At 43.1% G+C, this 21,596-nt stretch overlaps 2 protein-coding genes across 5 annotated transcripts in view; one reads left to right on the top strand and one right to left on the bottom strand.

The window, feature by feature from the left end:
- scml2 (Scm polycomb group protein like 2) overlaps positions 1–12,007 on the top strand; it is a 29,820-nt gene extending 17,813 nt beyond the window's left edge. The window contains exons 7-14 of one of the 3 annotated variants that reach the window (XM_053676590.1): positions 1,843–2,114; positions 2,808–2,919; positions 4,683–4,886; positions 7,345–7,521; positions 7,722–7,847; positions 9,329–9,565; positions 9,846–10,000; positions 10,142–12,007. In XM_053676590.1, the coding sequence (XP_053532565.1) occupies positions 1,843–2,114; positions 2,808–2,919; positions 4,683–4,886; positions 7,345–7,521; positions 7,722–7,847; positions 9,329–9,565; positions 9,846–10,000; positions 10,142–10,267 (1,409 nt within the window). In that variant the 3' untranslated portion in view covers positions 10,268–12,007. The remainder of the gene's footprint in view (positions 1–1,842; positions 2,115–2,807; positions 2,920–4,682; positions 4,887–7,344; positions 7,522–7,721; positions 7,848–9,328; positions 9,566–9,845; positions 10,001–10,141) is intronic. The other 2 variants (XM_053676591.1, XM_053676592.1) reach the window with 2 other exon arrangements.
- Positions 10,798–21,015, bottom strand: si:ch211-161f7.2 (retinoic acid-induced protein 2). 2 transcript variants are annotated; one of them, XM_017459254.3, is made up of 3 exons: positions 20,708–21,015; positions 16,546–16,617; positions 10,798–14,262 (listed from the first exon to the last, which is right to left on the bottom strand). In XM_017459254.3, exon 3 carries the CDS (start codon positions 14,226–14,228, stop codon positions 12,759–12,761), a length of 1,470 nt encoding a protein of 489 aa, XP_017314743.2. In that variant the 5' UTR covers positions 14,229–14,262; positions 16,546–16,617; positions 20,708–21,015; the 3' UTR covers positions 10,798–12,758. The 2 variants fall into 2 exon arrangements, with proteins under 2 accessions (XP_017314743.2, XP_017314744.2); XM_017459255.3 differs by lacking the exon at positions 16,546–16,617.
- Between the last annotated feature and the right edge of the window lie 581 nt (positions 21,016–21,596).

Raw genomic sequence — 21,596 nt, 5'->3', positions numbered from 1 at the left:
AAGCTAGGCGCCCTTTCAGCCTTGCTGAAATATGAGCACTTTATCTGATCTCATTTGCGATGCGGTGTACAGAGCCAATAAAGGAGAGAAAGCAGCGAGAGACAGAGGAGAGGAGAGGTAGAGAGAGAGAGAGAGAGAGGACAGGAGGGGGAAAGGGTGCTTTTGTGTGTTTTCCACAAAGCTTTTCCTTGTGCCATTTTGCACCTTTCATTGATGGATTGGTTGACACTTTGAATTGCAGATATCTGATCCTCGGTCGTCCTGTGTGTGTGTGTGTGTGTGTGTGTGGACGTGGGCCAGAAAGGCAAGGAATTGAAGGCATCAGAGTTGTTTGATTAGTACTGGCAGAAAGCTTGGAGCTGAGATTAATATTTTATCATCAGGTCTCTCCATGAAAGGCTTTGATGAATTTAAGATGAACAACCGGCTGCATTTCTAGATGCTGGATTTACTCTACGCTAATTTTCTGACGTTTTTGTTTTCCAGTAGCGTTTTCTCCTCATAAAAATGTTTTTTTTTTGTTTGTTTGTTTGTTTGTTTGTTTTCTTTTTCACATAACAGCCCATGAAACCATTCCCATTGAATACATCTGCGTTCGTTCAATTTGGAATCAAACGATTCACGTTGAGAAAGGACTGTAGCTTTGTTTGGGAAATTTTTTGGAACAAAGAGATTGAGAGAGAGAGAGAATCTGGTGATAAGATCAGTAAACATATGTCTGTTTAGGTGGGTTTTTTTAGCTTACAGCTGCATGTCACACAGACACGGTAAACCGTGTGAAAAGCGCGACGGGAGTAAACAGGCTTGTCTGTTTGCTGATGAGTGCATTTTGATGTAATACATGCCGACAAGGTGTGGAAACCCCCCCACCCCCCACACGGGCATACCTGTATGTCAGGTGATCGGGGTTAGCACTGTCGATGATGATGGCATGTTGTTTACGTGTGCTTGCTCAGTAACTTATTACGGACCAGTAACGCGACTGTTATAATACGCAGAGGATCCTGTTTGGGAGCGCAAGCAGAGAACTCCGCCTAACTGTCCTGTCACACACTCCTGCGTCCTTTGCAGAAAACGTAAAGTGCTGACACTGGAGACTCCTTCTGTAGGCTAAATGTTAAATAAAGGCTACACTTCGCCATATCAGCTAGAGGTCGGACGATAGTGGATTTTACCGATAACCGATTAATCAAGCGATTATTATTAAAGTTATTAAAGTTGATACTGAATGAGAATGTAACACTCGGAGGAAAACACTGCTGAACTTTATTGCAAAAATAAACAGCAATGACTGTACCGTGTACAGCACTGAAAATGTACTGTGCTTTTTTCAGTGAAATAAATATTAATATATATGAACTATTAGCTAATAATATTGAAGTCAATAAAAGATGTACATTCAAACAGAACCAAAAAGTAACACTCCAGATAACAAATAAAAATACAGACATCTAAAATGAATAAAAAAAAAACACTTCAAATAACACAACAAAATTGGTCAGTGGTAGTTCTTATTTCGCCTCTAGAGGCCGCTCTCGTACAGTATAATGACAGCGGCTCCTTCTCAGCCGCGCCTGTAACCGACGCAAACGCTATTGCTGTGGATTTTTAGCAGATAGCCGATAGTTTCAGCCACCGCTTATCGGTCGACCTCTAACATCGGCAAGTATGCGTAAAAGTTCCTGACCAATCAGATTCGCTGTAGTAGCCTGTAAAAACCTGTACATTATTGTAGATATGCACGTACTATACTGTGTATATATGTTTATATAATATATGTGTATACACCCACAAAAAATCATATATATGCCAGTCTAATTCATCTTCTTCTCCTTGCTGCAGGTGCTCTCCCTAAGAGCCCGATTCCTTCGCTGTCCCCGTCCCGATCGTGGCGCCGCTCCATGCAATCCCCGTACCAGCTTCCGCACCCGCTGCCCCCATTGCCCGTCAGGAAGGGCGTGCGGGGCCGCCGGCCCAAGAGCCAGACCATCGCCATGCTAAAGGCCATACAGAACGGACAGACGCAAACGCAAAGCAGCGTGCACAAGAGCGTCGAGCCTGAACACCTGGAGCCCAGGCTGCACAAAAAGAGAGGACCCAAACCTGGCAGCAAGGTAGGAGTCACAGGAGGGTTAACGCGCTTCCCTCCAAACGATGTCGACAAACGTTCATCCATCCGCAATGAAGCGCATTTTTATAACATGACTCTGAGCGGAAAAAAGAAATGAACGTGTAGGGTTTGTAGGCGATTTGACAATTTATCTACAAAGGAAATGCAACGTAAATATTTTACGACAGTAAATATGAGACTATGACGTTTCCTTATGGCAGTTCATTATGAATGCGAGAGATCGGCATATATATTTCAGACCAAAAGAAGACGAAGAAAACGATTTCTCTTTGTAAATGTGACAAAAGAATGACCGTTTTAGTTTTAGATGACTGTTTGCTATTAGTAAAAAGAACAGGACCCCACACCCACACCCAAACCCCCCGCCCCGAGTTAATCAGAACCAAGCGTTGGTGCTTACAGAGGGAGTAAAATAACTGAACAGAAATGAGTCGTACTGTTTTGTTTAGGCTCTTGCTAATGAGACTAAATGTTGGTTAGCATGTCAGGAGGGATTATCCAAATGCAGTGTTTATTCACAGTGAAGGATCATTTCCTTCTGAACGCTTCATTAAGCACAGCACAGGAGACTAACAATAGTCAAACAGATTTCCCAATTTTAACTGTAGCTTGCTGATAGTCAAACCCAGGCCTTTGTTTTCTCCTAACGTCGTTTTTACTGTCCGTGTCTCTCCAGAGGAAACCGAGAGCCCTTCCTCCTCTGTCCAGTCCGTCTCTGTCCTCGTCTGTCTCGGATGGCCGACTCTCCAGTCTCCAAATGACCAAAGACTCCGGAGTGTTGACCACAGGTAACTCTTGTCTCTTCACGTGTGTATATGCGACGGCCTCGATATAGTTCCCATACAGTTGGTGAAATGTTTCTCTTTTTTTGTATTTCGACACTAAAGTTCTAGTTGTAGTAATTTGGCGCTAGTACGCCACAATAATTTTTTTTAAACGGCCAGTCCACATACATCCACATCCGTCCAGACTGAGGACAGTCCTCCCCAGCCTGCACAGAAACTTGTCCCCATTATCAACGAGTTCCCACCGAGTTCATCTTGATTCACGAGAGTGTGTTTTTACCGAGGACCAAATGAGAAAAGAAATTAGCTGGCAAAAAGATAAGAACTTCTTACCTCTAATTATCACTCACTTTGACCGAAAAGTCTACATGATCTAAAAATTAGTTAATCGTACGTCGCTCTGGATATGGGCGTCTGCCAAACGTCGTAAATGTAAACGATAAGAATGTGTCAAGGATGTAGAACCATAAATTATTGTCTGTATCAGGGTTCTCAAACATTTTTGGTTAAAAAAAATAAATAAATTCATGGACCCGTTCAGTACAGATTTATTTCCTGAACATTATAAATACATACAATAACAGGTTGTGTATTTATTACAGCCAGGGAGCTTTCTACTGAAAGCTGAACATGACACATTAGATCAAATCTGGGATAATTGTGATTTTCAAAATGAAACACCCCGCCCCCCGGCTCTAATTCCAGGACCCCATTTTGAGAACCGTTGACCTATAGAGGAGCTGCTGTGTTCCATTACCTTTCTTCTTTATACGTGTGTATATTCACTCTCAGGCAATTTTGTATACCCGTTTGTATACAGTGTAGCAACGATATCCCTGTGCGCAATTTGTCTAGGTGTGTGTGTGTGTATATATTGTATATTATATGTGATATATTATGTAATGCATTATGTACGAAGTGCAAACCCGTTACTATACACTAGGTGGAGTGAATATAAATAGTAAATAGAAAGCCATTTGGGATTTGGCCTAACTGTGGTATATATATATATATATATATATATATATATATATATATATATATATATATATATATATATATATATATATATATATATATATATATATATGTATATATATGTATGTGTGTGTGTGTGTGTGTGTGTGTGTGTATGTGTATATATATATATGTATATGTATGTGTATATGTATGTAAATTTTTTTTGTTTTTTAATCCATGTGAAGATTTTCAGTGTAAGCATAATTTCCGTACATAAAGCCTAGAGAAAAGAAGAAAGTGCAGCGTTACTGGTAAATGCAGTACAGGCGGGTTTAGTACCCGAGGGCCTTTAAGAAAGCCTACTTTGTCTGAATTGACATTTTTAAGGTATGTCTTCAGTTTGAATATATGTGGTGTTAACTGATTTTAAACCTGACTGCAGCATCTGTAGTGTATGGTTGGTTACCACGGGCAACAATACTTAAAAGATGAAACCCCTATGAAGCCGCTGCCTTTAATGCACTCCTGTGTTAATCAGTGTGACCTTTAAGGCCGTTTACGCTAAAAGCGCCACCAGTGGAACCAGAGCATATGTATTTGTTGCTCGGGGTTAATGAATGAATAACACGGAAACAGCTGTCCTAACATTCCGTTAATTGCGACTGCAATTACGTGCTACCGTGCTCATTAATCCAGTGAGGGTTTTCCCACCGGTGCCGCTGGAATTTTTCGAACCGGAATCTGCCGTGCACTGTTTAGACGGCGAAGTCGATCTCGTCTCACAGCGAAGTCTTTCTCTTCTTCAGTGTGCGTGTACGTGAATAAGCACGGCGAGTGCGGCCCACATCTGGACCGGAAGCTGATGCTGCAGCTGCCGGATCATTTCGGGCCCGGCCCGGTGAACACAGTGCTGCAGCACGCCGTGCAAGCATGTGTGGACTGCGCGTACCAGCCCAAAACGCTCTTCAGCTTCCTGCAGTCGCAGTCAGACGGCGGAGAGATCATCCGAGGTAGGACTGTGTGTGTGTGTGTGGGTGTGGGTGTTAAACACGTAATTAAATCTAAACAGTCGCAATATAGTCGTTGCGCGAGCTGAAATATGCACGCTCGACTACGAATCCCGTACACCGCCAAGCCGGCGCGTTTATGAAATACGACTATATTACTTTCCTAGATAAAATTGTGTCTGCTTGTCTGTGCCGATACGAGATTTGGAAAGCTCATGTGTCCGTACGAATTAATAAGAGGAAAATCTTATAAAGGAAAGCAGCTCGTGGTGTGTTTGTGAAAGGAAGCCTGTCTGGGCAGCGCTGATGGTAATCAAGAATGACATTGTGTGTAACCTGGTTAGGAGCATTAGATTGGGGCTTCTCTCGGGGGGGAAGCATATACTTACGTGTGTGTGTGTGTGTGTGTGTGTCGGTGTGGCCATCTGTTGTGATGGTCTGCTTCCTTAATTTAGCCAAACCCTCACAATTGAAGACTGGGAATAGTGACAAAGGAATCTCCCCTCATATTGCGAACAGATAAGAGGGCCTAATAACTGCTGCTGAATTCAAGTACAAAAGAACTATAATGTGTGTAACTATACACGCATCGTCAGTTCAAATGTTTGTTGTTTGTTTACATGCAAATATAGGCTACACAAACTGCTCTAGCTCAGTAAAATTCAAATGACATTTGCAAAGACATTTATTTGCATAGGGGAAGCGTCCCTGATTCGACCCCGAGCTTGGGTTCAGCTCTCCGTAGAGTTTCCTATTCTCATCAGGGTTTCCTCCGGGTTGTCTGGTTTCCTCCCATCTCCGAAAAAAAAAACATGGCTGGCGAAGAGAAATTACCCAGGAGTGAATAAGTGTAAGAATGAACGGTGTCCCATCCAGGGTGTGTACCAGGATCGACTGCAGGATAAAGTGCTTACTGAACGCGAGTGAGTGTGAGTGAGTATTTGCATGGGATTGTATCATGTCCTTATGCAAAACAGTCTCTTTTTTTTTTCTCCAGAAATGAGATCGAATTAGCGTTGCTTCTCCTGAATTGGGAAGCATGTGGAAATTGCATTTGCGTGGACGTGTAAGGAAAACCGAGTGGCAGAGAAACTGAGCCGTGATGTGCGTGTAGGTGTGCAGCATGTTCACGGTGTTACCGGTTGTACATGAAAAGAGCGTGTAGCACATACTAATAAATAAATAATAACTTATCTTAAATGAATTAAACATAACTCATAAATAAAACACAACTTTAGCTGCATACGTTTTTTTTCTGTAGTTCACACTGTCGTGTTAAATGATTGTTAGTGTATTTATTGTGTTTTAGTGATGTTTCATATATCAAAGCCACAATTTGTTCTGTAAATTTCTATACACTGGAGTTTGTTTGTTTTTTTTAAACGGAACGGGTTAATTCAATTTCATTTACTCGTGTTAAGTGGTAAATATCTGCATTATTACAGGACTGCTCGTCTTTGTTTGTGCTGTAAAAGTGGAATAATAGGACGTGAAGTAAATAAATACACTCGGTCATTCGTTGTGTTCATGACAGTAAAAAATTGCGACAGGTCTAGTTTACATGCACTAAACTAAACCGAACATTATTCGATTTTGGCAGGTTTCAGACGGAACGAGTTTATCCAAAGCGACTTACAAACGAGGAATTGCAATTGGGAGTTTGATTTGTTTGCGGCGACGCATTGCGACGTCCAGTTCCGTTTTACGTTCACGCCATCTGGAAGACGCGCTCATCCGGACCAACTTCCATTTGATCTCGGTTATACGACTGGGCAGTCGAGGGTTAAGGGCCTTGCTCAAGCTCCCAGCAGTAGCAGCTTGGCCGTGCTGGGATTGGGATTTCGCAACGTTCCGAACTCAAGAAGCTCGTTAAAGATTGTGTTTAGATTCTGATATACAACATAAAGACAGCTCAAATGAGGACACTGTTACCTGCATTATGTATGATCTGAAATCGTAAAACCTTTTCAATAAATATTTATCACTCTACCAGCCGGTAATATTAGTGAATTGTGCTTCCAGCCAAGCTAAAGGAAGTACGTGATGGAGGCATTATACGGTGTGTGTCGTGTCAGTGTGGATACAGATCAGAGGATAACGAGACGGACGGGTGTGCTGGTATAGGAAAAACTATCCAAAAAACTAGTTAGTTCCCGATGTCGCTTACATCATAGCAGCTGTAAACAGTTCCCTCGCGTTCTCTCTTAAGACGGATGTTCGTACGACACCAACCGCAAAATCTCACGCCCGCTGTCCGTTCGAAAGTTACAGCGTTACCGTCCCGTCCACACCGGAGACTCCTTTAACAAAGGTTCAATAAACGTGTCGTTACGGAAAACTTCCACCCTAGCGACGGTGCTACATTTTTTTTCTCCCTTTGTTAAATGAACGTTTTGTTTGTTGGGTTTCGATTACGTGAAGTCCGTGTGAAATACAGAGATGTTTTCGCCTACTTTCTCAGTTCGCTCTGACGGAGGGATCCACTATGTGAAGTTACCTCGAGCCTCCAGCGCCTCATTCGTGCTACGCTTCCTCGAGACCCTGTGCCACCATTTGCAGTCGGAGAACCTGTTCAGCAGCCAGCCGTTCAATCCACTCACCGCTAACACACTCAACGCCTACGACAGGAGCAAGTCAGGTGAGTGAGAGAGAGTGTTAACGGGGTTTTTAATAGATTGTGTCATCATATTATCTATGTATATTGTCTATCTACATTCCGTACATTTGGTCAGAATATCAAAGGACGCTGATGGAAACGCGGATGTTTTTGACCCTACAGGATGTTGCTTGATTGCGAGTAAGTAATAAATGACAATTGTTGTGTTGTCCGTCTTGCAGTGAAGGAGGAGACGTCGGAAGCATTGTCTATAGTGCGCGGTAGCAGACGCTTCACCAGAGACTCCTCCGCCTATAGCACGCCGACTCCTACAAACCCACCGAGGACAGACACACACCCCTCAGAAGGTATACTCATACTTTGTTTGTCTGAGAGTTGGGAGAGAGCGAAAGTGTGGACGGTCGACGTGTTTGTTGATGTCTTTATTGGTTGCATGTAAGCCAGCTGGGTTTCTGCAGACTCTATAGAACCAATCATGGGTGAGTTTCCCGATAACGATGAATCTTAGTGAGTAACGAAGACGTTAAGGACGAGCGTTAAGTACGTAAGTTGATGTAAGCCACGCAAATGAATGCATCAAGTTAACACTAGGGCAATGACTCGCACTTACTCGATATAACTGGAAGATTTTCATATAGAAATTAGTGACCTCTGTCTGTTTCGGGTGGAACTGCATTTAATCGCAGAAAAACAGTTTACTTGTTAATTTACGAGCGAGTTTACACCCTAAGTTAATTCCGAAGGGTTTCAGGAAACGCTCATTAAATTAAAGAATGTTCTAGCAAACGAGATAACGATGTACTTAGCGGTACGAACGTTTCAGGAAGCCTAGCCCAGACATGGCTAAACCTCACAGCTTAACACAGAGCCGAATGAATGGTGTTTTTGGGCTCACACCCCAGTGCCTCTTACAGTATCTAGCATTAGCATTCAAGTTAATTGGCGGGATAGAGTGTTTCCTGCTGCTGCAGCTGAAAAGCCCGTGGCAAGAGTTCGCCGCCTCTCTTTCCCTCATTAAGCGACGAGTGCCTCTGTATTCATCCATTTCAAATCCCTCACGCAGCCCCCCGATGCTTAATTAAAGCACCCACATTGTTACCTAATTAAGTGCCACAGACGTTGTAGGACCTTTGACAGCGTTTGGTTTGGTGGTGGGGTTTTTTTGGTTGTGGTGGTGTGTGTATACGTAATCATCCAAAAACCGCTCAGTGTGCTGCTTTCTATTTTTCTGCGAGAGCTCCCGAGTTTGTGTAAATTCACGTATTAGGAGACTCACCATCATGAAACGTAGTTCAGCAGCTTCAAGTCATGTAATTGACGAGTTTGTGTCATTTTATGCACACGGCCTAGTTTATTTGAATCGCACGCAGAAATGTACTGAACGGCTACGTTTCATATCAGTGAAAACAATCCGACAAAAACAACCATAAATGAAAACGAATAAGACTGCACAAAAGAAAGTGATGGCACCCTATAACAGAAGGAAGGGCTAGTGTGTGTCGAAGGCGGTCAATACGCGGCACCGGCTGCGCTGCATTGCTGGAAGTTTTAGCACGTGCCATGTTTAGTAGGCGCTCTTTCACCATTTAGTGGTCATTTTGTTGTTTTCAGCTCTCTGTGAGCTTTGCCTTTTATGAGGTTTGTGGGGGTATGTAATTCGGCTGTCCCGTGAACATGCTTGATAACGTGCTGGTGATTCGCACCGATCGACGTATGGACGCAGAATTGCTTTTTGTTTGGTCTCTGTAGTACTGTAATGTACTTTGGTCCAAAGTAAGTACATACTTCAGTCTGGTCCCCTGTCTCCCCGGTCCCTGCTTCTTCTCAGCAGAAACTCTCCCCTCGGAAAACAGTGTCTCTGCTGAGCAGCATTTCTCTGAGGAGCCCATGGACACGAGTTCTGCGCCAGCTCGGCCTCCCACGCTGCGCGGTACAACCGAGCATCGCAATCCAGCCGGGAACAGCCCGCACTACGCTCCCCAGCAACCCCCTCTGCGCCGGGTCACCTCCAACCCATCTGAGCTGGCCACCACACGCATGCTCAGACGAGTGGAAGGTACGCTATGTAAGAGATTTACTAACATTTACTTTTATGCCAAGTTGAATGTTATGCCACCAAAAATATTCCCGTAATCCCTTTTACACACTAGAGGTAGTACTTTATCATGCTACAGATCAGCCGAATTTAATAATAACCTGATTTGCACTGGGGGTCGCATCATTTTGATTGCAGCTGTACTTATTTTAATATTTAGTGCAAGTGGAACAATACTCATAGACCTTGTGTGTGTGTGTATGTGTGTGTGTGTGTGTGTGTGTGTGTGTGTGTGTATTTGTTCGTTCAGCTGCCAGCTCTACCACCGGTCCAGATCACCACACAGCTGAGCGAGAGGCGTCCAACAGGAGCCCGTCCTCATGGAGCATAGAGGAAGTGATGCAGTTTGTGCGGGACGCAGACCCTCAGGCCCTAGCGCCGCACGCCGAACTCTTCAGGAAGCATGTAGGCGCTGTATACACATGCGATATAAAATGTCTCTGCCATTTATTATAAGACCTGTTCTAAACGCCTTACAGGAAATTCATTAGAATGAAGACACATTTGTTAAATAGCATTCGACTTTCTGCTGTTTTCTGCTTGCAGGAGATCGATGGCAAGGCTTTAATGCTGCTGCGAAGTGACATGATCATGAAGTACATGGGCCTAAAGCTGGGTCCTGCTCTTAAACTGTGCCATCATATTGAAAAACTGAAACAGGGCAAACTGTAGCCGGAGTCACTCGAGCACGGCGAACGCACTCGGCCTCCAGCGGGGGGCGTCCGAGCACATGAAGTCCCCTTGCAGTTAGAACCGGACCAGGACATGAAGATGGATTTGCTTGGAGCTGACGTAAACACCAAACCCTCGTCTCGAAAAAGTTGAGCTGAATGAGTTGAAGTGTGAACATTGGAAAAACAAGCAACAACAATCATAAAATAAAGCAAACCGTCGAGCATGCGTGAGACGGGCTTGTCAAAGAGTCTTTTAGACAGCAGGGGGACAAAATGCTCCTCTCACAACACCGTTTTTTTAATAGGGATCATTTTAGACACAAACGCGGGTTAAGTACTGCCACTACCGACCTCAGCGCCTGTTTTCGTGAGAAGGAACAATGCAGGTACTATTCAGCAGCTGGACTAAGCTGAATCCCAAAGGATTTCTTTGTGACAGAACCATGCTGACACTGTACCACCCCCCCTCCCCCGCTTTTTATACTGTACTCCCTTCATTTAGAGATAAAAAAAAAAAGGAGGAAAAAACCCCCACAAAACACACAAGAGGTAATGGAACCATCATTTATTATTTAGTAGAGAGATTTACACGCTCGTTTATATGTCAACAAAAAATCTGTAACATTGAACAAAGCTGTTATAAAATAACCACTAAAACCGTTTACTATAATTATATTTAAACTAAATTTCCTACTGTTAAATCAGGAGTGCTTTTACTGCAGCAAGACCTGATCAACATATAAAAGGCAGCTATCCGTGTTTCATTATATAGTATGAAGTCGAGGGGGTTAGCACAAATCAGTTTAAATATACTGGAACAACTGCTTTTTTTTCTCCTTTTTAATTTATTACTCCTCAAGATGCCAATGTTTTATGCTTTTTTCATTTATTTATCCACTTGTTAAATCAGGCCATCGTTTATCAGACAGTTTAGCAAAATGTTTTCAATTGACGTAAACGTCTGTATACAATCATCCTTATTTATACGAGTTATATACGGGTTAATGTTTACAAAAATAGGTTCTGAAGACATCTGTGGTGGTTTCAGTCGGAATCACACACACCACTGGACCTTTTCATAGATAGGATAGTACTTTAAGGATACCAAATTAAGCATTGATTCATTCATTAAGAATAACCCCCGGGGTGTGAGTTCATCGGCAGAGAAATGTACACGCAGATACGCACATTGTTGGTGGGGTGAAATTCTCCAAGCCTAACCCTGCTACCATAGAACTGAACTGTAAATCCGTATGAGGGGAACCATTTCACCAAACCAATGATCAGACTTCACACTGACGTCACGTGTGACCGAGTTCTCAGCTCAGTCACGATAATCTAATCCCAGTCATTTTATGCTAAGTGATCTATTGCTATTTTCTTTTTGTTGTTGTTGTTGTTTCATATTTCTGTGTTTTGATGCTATTTCAATCTTAATGAGCACAATGCTGCTTTTCTTTATTTAAAAAAAAAGAAAAAGAAAAAAAAAAGGTATACATTTATACGTGTGTTGTTAGTTCTTAGGGCATCTCTACATTTCTGTTATTCTCAGGTTCAAGTTTCCATTTATTTGTATACTTTTCTACAACAGCGTAAATTGCTTGCATCACATAAAAAAGGTCACATTTCTTTCGTATATTTCACTGGAACGAAACTTGAAAAGAGGGTTCATGTTTGACCTCATTTTTAAAAATATAGCCATTTCCAGTACACCTTTTAAAATAAAATTTCACAATGATATCGTTGACGCCGTGTTTTACTTCTTAAATGATTCACTGTAATAGATAGATAGTATTAGTAGTATTGATATTTAACTTGGGCCTTCACCATGGATCACCTGCAGTGACCGCTACTTGAAACGGATTATAGCTATTCTAAACATGGCAGATGCTCTAATCCAGAAAACTTGGAAAACATATCCTTATACTTTTCCAAACTTGCAAATTCGAAATCTGAAAATATCGAGTTAAGAAAAAAACAAACAAACAGGAGTTAGGGCTGACGCGTAAGTGAATACGTTAAAAACTAATGCATGGCATATAAGTCATTTCATATGATTAAGCTCTAATAGTTTGCTTTTCTAAACCTAAAAGAGATTTTAAAGTACTTGCACAAAAACACAAGCTCAAAAAGAAAACAAACAAACAAAACAACCTTTGGCCATTTAGTGCATATTTGATTTCCCCTCCATTCTGACGTCGTTCCGACGGCGCCGCCGGGTTCTAAGAGACTCCACTGTACTGCTGCAGTAAATGGGAAAGGTTCTGCTGTTCATGGGTTGGACATGAGGACAGCGGGCTTAAATATGGCAGATATGGCTGATCTAAGATCGGTGCTGAAGTGAGGTAGCCTGACTAGACGACCAACAATGCAGCCAGGTTGCAAGGAAACTGGCATTTTGAGAATTAAACCCAGCTACGGTTCTAAGAAAGCAACCGAGATGGCTGAGGTCCTGCAAAAGCTCAATCCAATGTCTGAATCGGGAACTCCTAGAACTTGCTCGGAAGAAATGTCATCAAATCCTGTTTTTTGATTGGAGGAACATTTATATTCTGAGAGTTCATTCTCTTTTGCTTGACAACTCTGCGCTTTAAAACTTGTCCCTGTGGTGGCCTTACTAGCTTCTCACAAAACATGACCGACGTGTCCGTGGTAGACCGAGTCACTCTTGGTATCTGCTTTGGCGTCATGACTCTGCCATTTTGGCCTGAATACTTTATGGCATAATTTTTAAAATGCTCTTGTGTTGTCCATCCGTACTGCATGCTAAACCCCACATCAGAGTAGCCGTTCGACTGACCGGTCACTCGTGTTTGCGGACACTTCACGGGCAGGATCAGCTTTGTTGATTCTTCATTCGTTGAATTCCTTCCATGATGTTTTAGCTTAGAGTCTTTGCCTGGCTCGAGGCGTGATTTGTTCGCCATGGAAAGGTCCAGAGCGTTGTCTTGACAGAAAGAAAACTGGGCTTCTTGCTTTGTTTGAATTGGCACAACCTTAACTGTGAGGTCAAGCACTTCTTCCTGAGAAGCTGGAGGGGGAGGCTGAGTTGGTAACTGCAGGAAATCATAGCCAGACATTATGTTGTGGGTACACACTGGAATGTCTTCTGTTATGGTCTGGGTGCTTTTACTTGTTTTCATGGAATGATTTGCTCTGGAGTCCGGAAAGGGTGGGATTGGGATTGGTATAGGTAGAGGCACTGGCAAAGGAACAACAAGTGGAAAGGGGACTAGCAAGGTGGCAGGAGGAAGCAGGGAAACCAACGGAGAACCAGTATAGAGGTGAGACAAAGTGGCGTCTGGGGGGATGAAACCTCTACTAAAGGCATTTAAAGGAAACAAACTACTCCGTGGACAGGCTGAGGAACTGTAATTTCTAAGGAAGGGAAAAAATTCTCGCAAAGCAGCTAAAAATTCAGAGCTGTGCGTGGCGGTGTTCTCTGAAGGTTGAGACATATTTGACTTCCCATCGCCACTCTGTGACAGGTTCTGAGAGAGTCCGTTATTCTGCTGCAGTGACTGCGGAAGGTTCTGCTGTGGAGTGATTGGACATGAGGACAGACAGCTTAAACACTGCATATGAGGCTGATCAAAGATCACTGGTAGACGGATACAGTCTGATGTAGGTGTAATTACAGGTGTGGCTATTGTTTGAGGGTCTACTTCCCCTGCTAGTTGCACTTCAACAGGCAGCATGACTGGACTGCCACCAAAGCACACGGGCTGCACGGAAGCTGGCGTTTTCAGAATTAAACCCAACAAAGGTTCAGAGTAAGGAATGGAAATGGTTGAGTCTTCGACAGCCACTTCTGAAGAATGGACTGGTCCTGTAGGCGTGTTTGAATTTTTGCTCCAAGTCTCAGGAGGAAGAGTGTGCTCTTCCAAAACCTCTGCTCCTTTATGTGCTTCGGTTTCATCCCCTCCAAACTGACAAGGCTCACATTGTAAGCCCTCCATGGTGAACACTAATACCTGAGCATTTGTGGTTTTCCTAGAAAAGAATAGAACGTATCGTCAGTCAAATCTATATAGAATTATATATACATTATTAAACTGTGAAAACACACAGACCGTTCATTTCTCCCGGGATGAGCCAAAGGATGTGTTCCATGCACGTATACTCAACGTGTCCATGATAAAAATGAAAACCTGAGCACTTAAACCAAATTGCTTGGCCAACATTAGTGGTTTTTTCTTTCCCTCGTCATTTGTGTGATATTCTGTTTCTGGGTTTTCGAGCTCTTAGCTATGTTAACATAACACTTCAACATAAAAGTGTCTTATGAAACTGAACGCGTCATAAAGTGTTGCTCGTCTGCGCCCTGCGCTGCTTCATTTCCTCACCGCTCGTTGTCATTTCGCATGCATTGTTAGCCAATGAAGTGACGTAATCAATAACCAGCCATAAATTCGAGCATTTGTTTAAACCCTTGGAATACAAACACGTGTCTGACACCGTGAATTCTGCTTGACGGGCCTGAAAATGACCAAACAGCCTGCCAAGAACTCTGAAATAAATAGTGGCCATAAAAAAAGGCCTTTTAAATGGTAATTCAGAGTTGGAAAGTCTACAAGGTCGCCTGCCGACTGTGCCGATGATTTATACGAGCTGAGGAGTAACTATGTCATAAACCAGAGATTTAAATGAGTCAGCGTTTCCAAACACACCAAGTACCCGCCAAGGTGACACTTACTTATTCACAACCTTCCCAAAAAAATAACTCAAAGGATCCAAACTCTGATTCCGCCTCAGAGCATAAAAGAAAGTTTGTTTTACACGCAGCGTGTTGTGGCAATAACCGAAACCTTTCGACTTTAGAAAGGACCTGTAAACATCATAAAGTACTTATGTAGCAATTGATTACAATTTTTTTTTGTTTTTAAATCTGAGAATGGACAGGCAAAAGTGCTGGCACTGGAGACTCCTTCCAAAAAATGTTATGCTCTATTTTTCTTTGTTAAATAACAGCAGGATTTTTAATCTGTTTATTATCTAGTCTTAGATTATGTGCCGCATCTGCCCTGTGAATTAGCTCTTAGCATAGAAATGAGAAACCTCCTGACCAATTAGATTCGAGAATTCACCAGTTTTTAGGGTATAAACAGAAAATTAGTAGTCACTATTCACTGTTATCGACTCTTGTTCATGCACTGTGCATGCTTTATGTCTACCGAATGCCTAAATCAGCCTGCGCTACATCAAGCAAAGTACGATGTCCAGACCTACACACGAGTAAATATTAGTATGGCGAGTGAAGAAATTGTACGTCTTTGTACATCTGCGGTTATGGTGCGCTCGGCGTTTACATGAATCACCATCATGTCTAATGATCACCAGCAGAAAGCAGCCCTGGTTTGGATTACTCTGCGTGAAGCAAAGAGAGGGGACCGACCTCACAAAATATCAGGCACTGTTTACACGAAATCTTTACAGTCTCATAAAGCTCTGCATCTCGAGGCTTTCGAGCTAACCCGAGTCACATGTTCAGGTGAAGAAAACGTTAAAATTCAGTAAGTGTAGATATTACCATAGAGAGTAAATCGATGTTACTGCATCTGAAAGGCAGGTCAAAGTCAGGGATAAAAATTTTTTTTTTTTTTTTTAAAGCATCAGTAATATGCTCTAAGTGGCATAACACAACGCCACCGCATCTGCACTTAATATTCTTATCTGTTTTCATATTCAGATTTAAAATGGAAGTGGGTGCAGTCTACTTACACCGGTTTTGTTTGTGTGAGCCCGACCACTATTCCCTGGAAACACGGGAAAGAAATGCTCAGTAATGTGGGAGAAATGGTTTTTTATGTTTTGTTTGGCCTCCTGGAGTAAAGCACGCGCAGATACACGCTGGATTCGTGCAAAATACACAAATGCAATCTCTGGAAACATGAAGAAGGACTTGACAAGCCGCAAGAAATGTCAGAACTTTAATACCAGTGCTCATAAGACATTAACGTGACTCAGGTGCACGTGATCTCTTGTGGAGTGCAGGGGCTGATGGGGAATGAGATGCCTATGAGATCTCCTATTCGAGTAATGCTAACAAAGATGGTCTTTTTTCCGTGAGCGGAGTTGGCGTAATGTCCACATATCGCAGATGCTGCAGATCAGAAATGCGTGCGCACCACCGTGAACCCGTTTCCAATGCAGACACTGAGAAACACTTCACATGCGTCTCATTTTTGTCTTTGCCCGAACATTATGAGCTGGTTTCTTAGTCTTTTGGGGTATTTTGCTTTCATTTCAAGCTTCATATGAAAGTAACAACCTCACCTTTGGTTGTTTTGTCCTGCGGGAACACAGTCTAGCTGTACACTCCTAGTCTGAAGCCTTCGGGCAAGTTTTCTGAAAGTAAAAAAAAAAATAATAAATAGTCTGCAGGAATTTGTATTTGGTGACGCAAGTGAAGGACGTTGTGTTCAAACTGCAGGACGACCTGAAGGCCGGTGTTGAGATCCTTAGCTCTTAACCCTTCACTCATTCATACATGTATTATCTTCAGTCACTGTTTTATCCTGGTCAGGACTGCTGTGGATCTGGAGCTTATTGTGCACAAGGTAGGAATGCACTCAATCACAGAGCATTAACCCTGAAACGCGGCGCTATTACCTTAGATCACACCGAGTCCTCTTTATAAGACCCACGCCTAGACCTCGTTAACAAAAAATGGTAAAAAGTGAAATTCTTGCTTGACATCCCGACGCAATAAACAAACGGAAAGGGTACTGCAAAGCGTCGTGCCGTATCCGTAGCAGTGGATATAATCAGTGTTTGGCTCCCTGCCTTCGTTTCCTAAAGCACCGAGATGTTCCTTTGAGGCCAACGTTAATGAGCTGAATAAGCCATATACGGAACTTAATATCCTCCGTGTGGAAAGCCACTGGGCCAGCACAAGAGAGGCTAAAAGAAATGAAAGAAGATTACGAGTGAAAAACGACCCTCTCTGGTGGGTTTAAGGAGAAAATAGCACCCATTACAAAATTAATATAACTATATTGGGCTTTTAAAATCATATAAGAGGAGCGGCACCGGCGTTGGTCTCATACTGGTGTTGCTGATTGCTATTCAGTGCAAGTTTGCGTTGGACAAACACGTGATTAGAAAATATTTAGACATCCACGTTATATATGCTATTAGACCATGTTTTTTTGTTCCTTGTGATAATTTAGCCAGTGTGCATGTTGGAAAAAGTCTAGGGTGCCATAATTTAGCATAATGGCTTACAGGTTTCAGACTCCATCTCTCCGCTTAAAGAGTGGGTGGGACACTTACGAATGTGGCGGGACAAGGAAGTTGGCTCTAGGTACAGTACTTCATGCTGTTCTCAGATATCAGTGTAAAAGTTAGTATATCGTTAGGAAGAAAGGCATAAAATTGCGCAGGTTTCCGCGTTTCGCGGATGTTCCTTCATTATTTCAGGTATCAAAAATGAAACGATTTGCATCACCCAATATAGATGTGATTCAAATGTTCTGTAAACATTTCGGAGTAGCACGTCCTTCTCAGCAGCTGTTGCGTCCTCGCTGCTGTATTACTCGCCCAGATTCTGTCTGATATAGCTTTTGATGTCTGTTTTATCTCTCGTACACCGCGTTCTTTGATGTGGAAACGTGATGCAGGTACAGAGCTTGAGAGAGTCAGGACACTGACGTCTTTTGATTTAAAAATGATTTGTGGAATTCGAGTTAGTGGTTAGCACGTTTGCCTCGCACCTCCGGGGTTGGGGGTTTGATTCCCGCGTCCACGCTGTGTGCGCAGAGTTTGCACGTTCTCCCCGTGCTTCGGGGTTTCCTTTGGGTACTCTGGTTTCCTCCCCCAGTCCAAAGACATGCGTTGTAGGCTGATTGGAATTTCCAAATCGTCCATGGTGTGTGAATGGGTTTGTGTGCGATTGTGCCCTCCGATGGGTTAGTCCAGGGTTTACCCTGCCTCATATCCCTTCCCTCGTGCCCCTGCCTCATGCCCCAGGCTCCCCCATGGCCCTGTGTAAGTTCAGCAGTACAGACAATGGATGGATGTTTTCAGAGATAAACTATAAAACGATGAACAGGTAACACTGCCACCTGACCCCGCCGAGGTCCCTGATTCGATCCTGAGCTTGGTTTACCGTTTCTGTGGATTCTCATATGTTCTCCAACCTCCCAATTCCAACAGTAGGTGGACTGGCTACTCTAAATTGCCCCTGTGTCTGTGTTTGTGTGCATGGTGCCCTGCAACATGTCCCCACGCCACACCTGACCATAAAGATGCATGAATGAACGAACGTCTGAGCAGCTAATATCAGTCGCGATGAGATAATCTAAGGTGTATTACTTTCAAAATGTCTTGATAATCTCTATCCTATATTCAACAGAGGTTATACGCCACCATCTTTGATTCAGGTGGAGACTGAGATGGTCATGGCATCTTGTGTGCTGGTTTTGGATTGTTGCCCTCTTATATATAGAATAAATTCACATTTCAGTTCCAAGTTGTTAAAGTTATTTTCGTGTTTGCAAAACACGTAAATAAGCGACAGAGACTGCTTCCACTATCCAATTAGAGATGCGCTGCTTTGACCCAGCATCACCTCTACTGTGGATAAAGCTAGCCCAAAGGGAAGAACCCGATATTGGTATGTGTTATGTAGGGGAGTATGTGGTATGTAGGGGAGGCCAGACAGTAGTACTGGGGGCTAACTGCCCAAATAACCTCATGTCCCCTGATACGTCCCTCCACGGCCCCTCAAGACCGCTCCTCCTTTGTCTGCTTGGCCTTTATGACCATTCTCAGATCAGGCCTAGTAGCAGGCGACGACTGTCACACTCGCCTTCCGTGCCTCCCTTGCACTAGCGCTGGTGAACTCGACACAACAGGGAAGGAACTGGCTGAGTGCCGCCGTATGTCCGGCTCGCCCAGCAGGTCTGTCTGGTAGGCCTGCAACACTGTCATTGTCTGCAGTGACCCAAAAGCAAAACCCACTACCGCATAGGCCTTGCCCACCTATGCCGTGGTGGTCTTACATGGCTTGGAGGGCAAAGCCTGCCCCACTAAATTAACTGCCAACAAAGGAGTGAGGTAGCTTGCAAGAACCTCCTCCACCTTCAGCATTGCTAAATAGCCGTCCTGTCCATTCCCCACGATGGCCGGATAATCAGACATCGCAGTGTTATGTATGATTTTCCCCCAGAAGCGTGATATTTTGTCATTCACTTCTGGAAAAAAAGTGGAGTTTTTTGCAGTGTGAGGGAGATTTATTTTCATTGGGGAGAAAAAAAGCTCATCCAGCCTTAGTAATCACTTCAAGCAGCTCTTTATATGCTTGAGAGCTGCTCTGAGTTTTTAGCACACCCTTCTGACTCCTCGGAGTCCGCCATAGCGAAAAGAGGAGTCGCGACGTGAGCTCCAAATTTCAGCGGAGAGCAGGACCCGAAAGACAGAGAAAGAGATGGAGCAGCGCTCGTCTCCGGCTCCTCTTCCAGATCCACACGAGATCCCCCGGACCTGAGCTAAGCGAGGCTCTGAAACCCATCTCCCTTCGGCCGAGAAGAGAGCGAGTCACGAGCGGAGCTGCCTAATTGTAAATTAACAATGTGTACAGTCAGACCTCTGGAGGATCCACCCCTAAACACTTCACACAGAAAGTGTGAAAATACTTCTCTCTCTCTCTTTAAAGGGACAGAAAAGTAAAGATATTTATTTATTTATTTATTTATTTATTTGTTTATTTATTTATTGAAAAGATTCAGCGTTTCTTAAAAAAACCCAGAGTAGTTTTGAGAGGTCCACAGTCTCACTGAAGATAATAAGGCTGACAGCGCGGTCCGCAGGTGCTGTTTTTATATCACGCGACACGCTAATTGACACGTCACCTGATCACAACAGGCCAATAAACAGTCACGACGTTACACACGCTTCAGATACCGGTCACGCGCGAGGGCGCTTCCCACGGCGTGTCGCTCGCGCAGCGTTGCGTTCCACAGAAAGATCATTTCAGTGGATGGAAATAAAAGTAGTCTTAAAAGGCACTGCACTGGCTCAGATCCAATCACAGCTCCATTCTCTGTAACGTGTGGTTGGAACATGGAGCACGTCATGAAGCTGATACCCACGCAGTGAGCACCAGACTGCTGCTGGCTGATGGGTTGGTCTGGCGGCTGCGTTTATAAACCATTTCATGGCTCGGTTTGGTTTTGTGACCGCTCCTTTATCGCCGTTTGCTTTGCTACAGCTGATAACAAACCCTAAAAGAGCACTAGTCATATACCTTCACTTCTGCACATCATCATCATCAACAACAACAACAACAAAACAGAGGAAAGGAGTAATGGAGTGGAGTAAACATCCACACCGCAGCGGAAGTGCGCAGTGCAAATACGCTCCAAAGACGCGGAGTAACTGCGCGCGAACCAATACATGTGTTTATAAATATGAATAAATTACCCCCAGGTCTTACCTCTCATACGCGTATACAGCTGGAATCCTCTTTCATCACACACACACACACACACACACACACACACACACACACACACACAGCCACGTTAACCGCTCCGATACTGAGACTGCATGCCGGGGTCTTTCTGCTGGAAGTGTGTTATTGGGCAGTCGCGATAAGCAGCGCACTCCATGGACAGCCTTCTGGACCATTCTGCTCTGCTCAAGACCATCACACTGTTCCACTGGAGGTGGATCACACAATCACACAAGCATCAGAATACACACTGCTGGCTTTATTTCAAGTCACTCACACTAACTAGATTTGTGTGTGTGTGTGTGTGTGTGTGTGTGTGTGTGTGTGTGTGTGTGTGAACATGCATTCTTGAAATTACATTCTTGAGCATAATAATAATAATAATAATAATAATGATAATAATAATAATAATAATTATTATTATTATTATAACAACAACAACAACAACAACAACAATAATAGCACATCTGGGGTATATACTACTACTACTACTACTACTACTACTACTAATAATAATAGTAATAGCACATCTGGGGTATATAATAATAATAATAATAATAATAATAATAATAATAATAACAACAATAATAAATAAATAAATAAATAAATACTTTAAGGAAGGGGTTCTCAAACCTTTTGCCACCAGGGACTCAAAGAACAAACAAAAACGAATAAATAAATGTATTTCATGAACTCTACAAACATTAGCCTCATTATTCAAGTATATTCTGACTATTAGAGCATTTCAGTCCTGAATCTTCACCTGACTTTAGATCCAGTCTATAGGCTTTTATTTATTTATTTATTTAGTTAGTTAGTTAGTTAGTTAGTTATTGAGATTTGGATTCATTTCAAGTGAGCAAACAAACCG

Source organism: Ictalurus punctatus, chromosome 27 (assembly GCF_001660625.3).
Source record: "Ictalurus punctatus breed USDA103 chromosome 27, Coco_2.0, whole genome shotgun sequence".
Classification (NCBI taxonomy): domain Eukaryota; kingdom Metazoa; phylum Chordata; class Actinopteri; order Siluriformes; family Ictaluridae; genus Ictalurus; species Ictalurus punctatus.
This window is presented reverse-complemented; position numbering and strand designations above follow the sequence as displayed.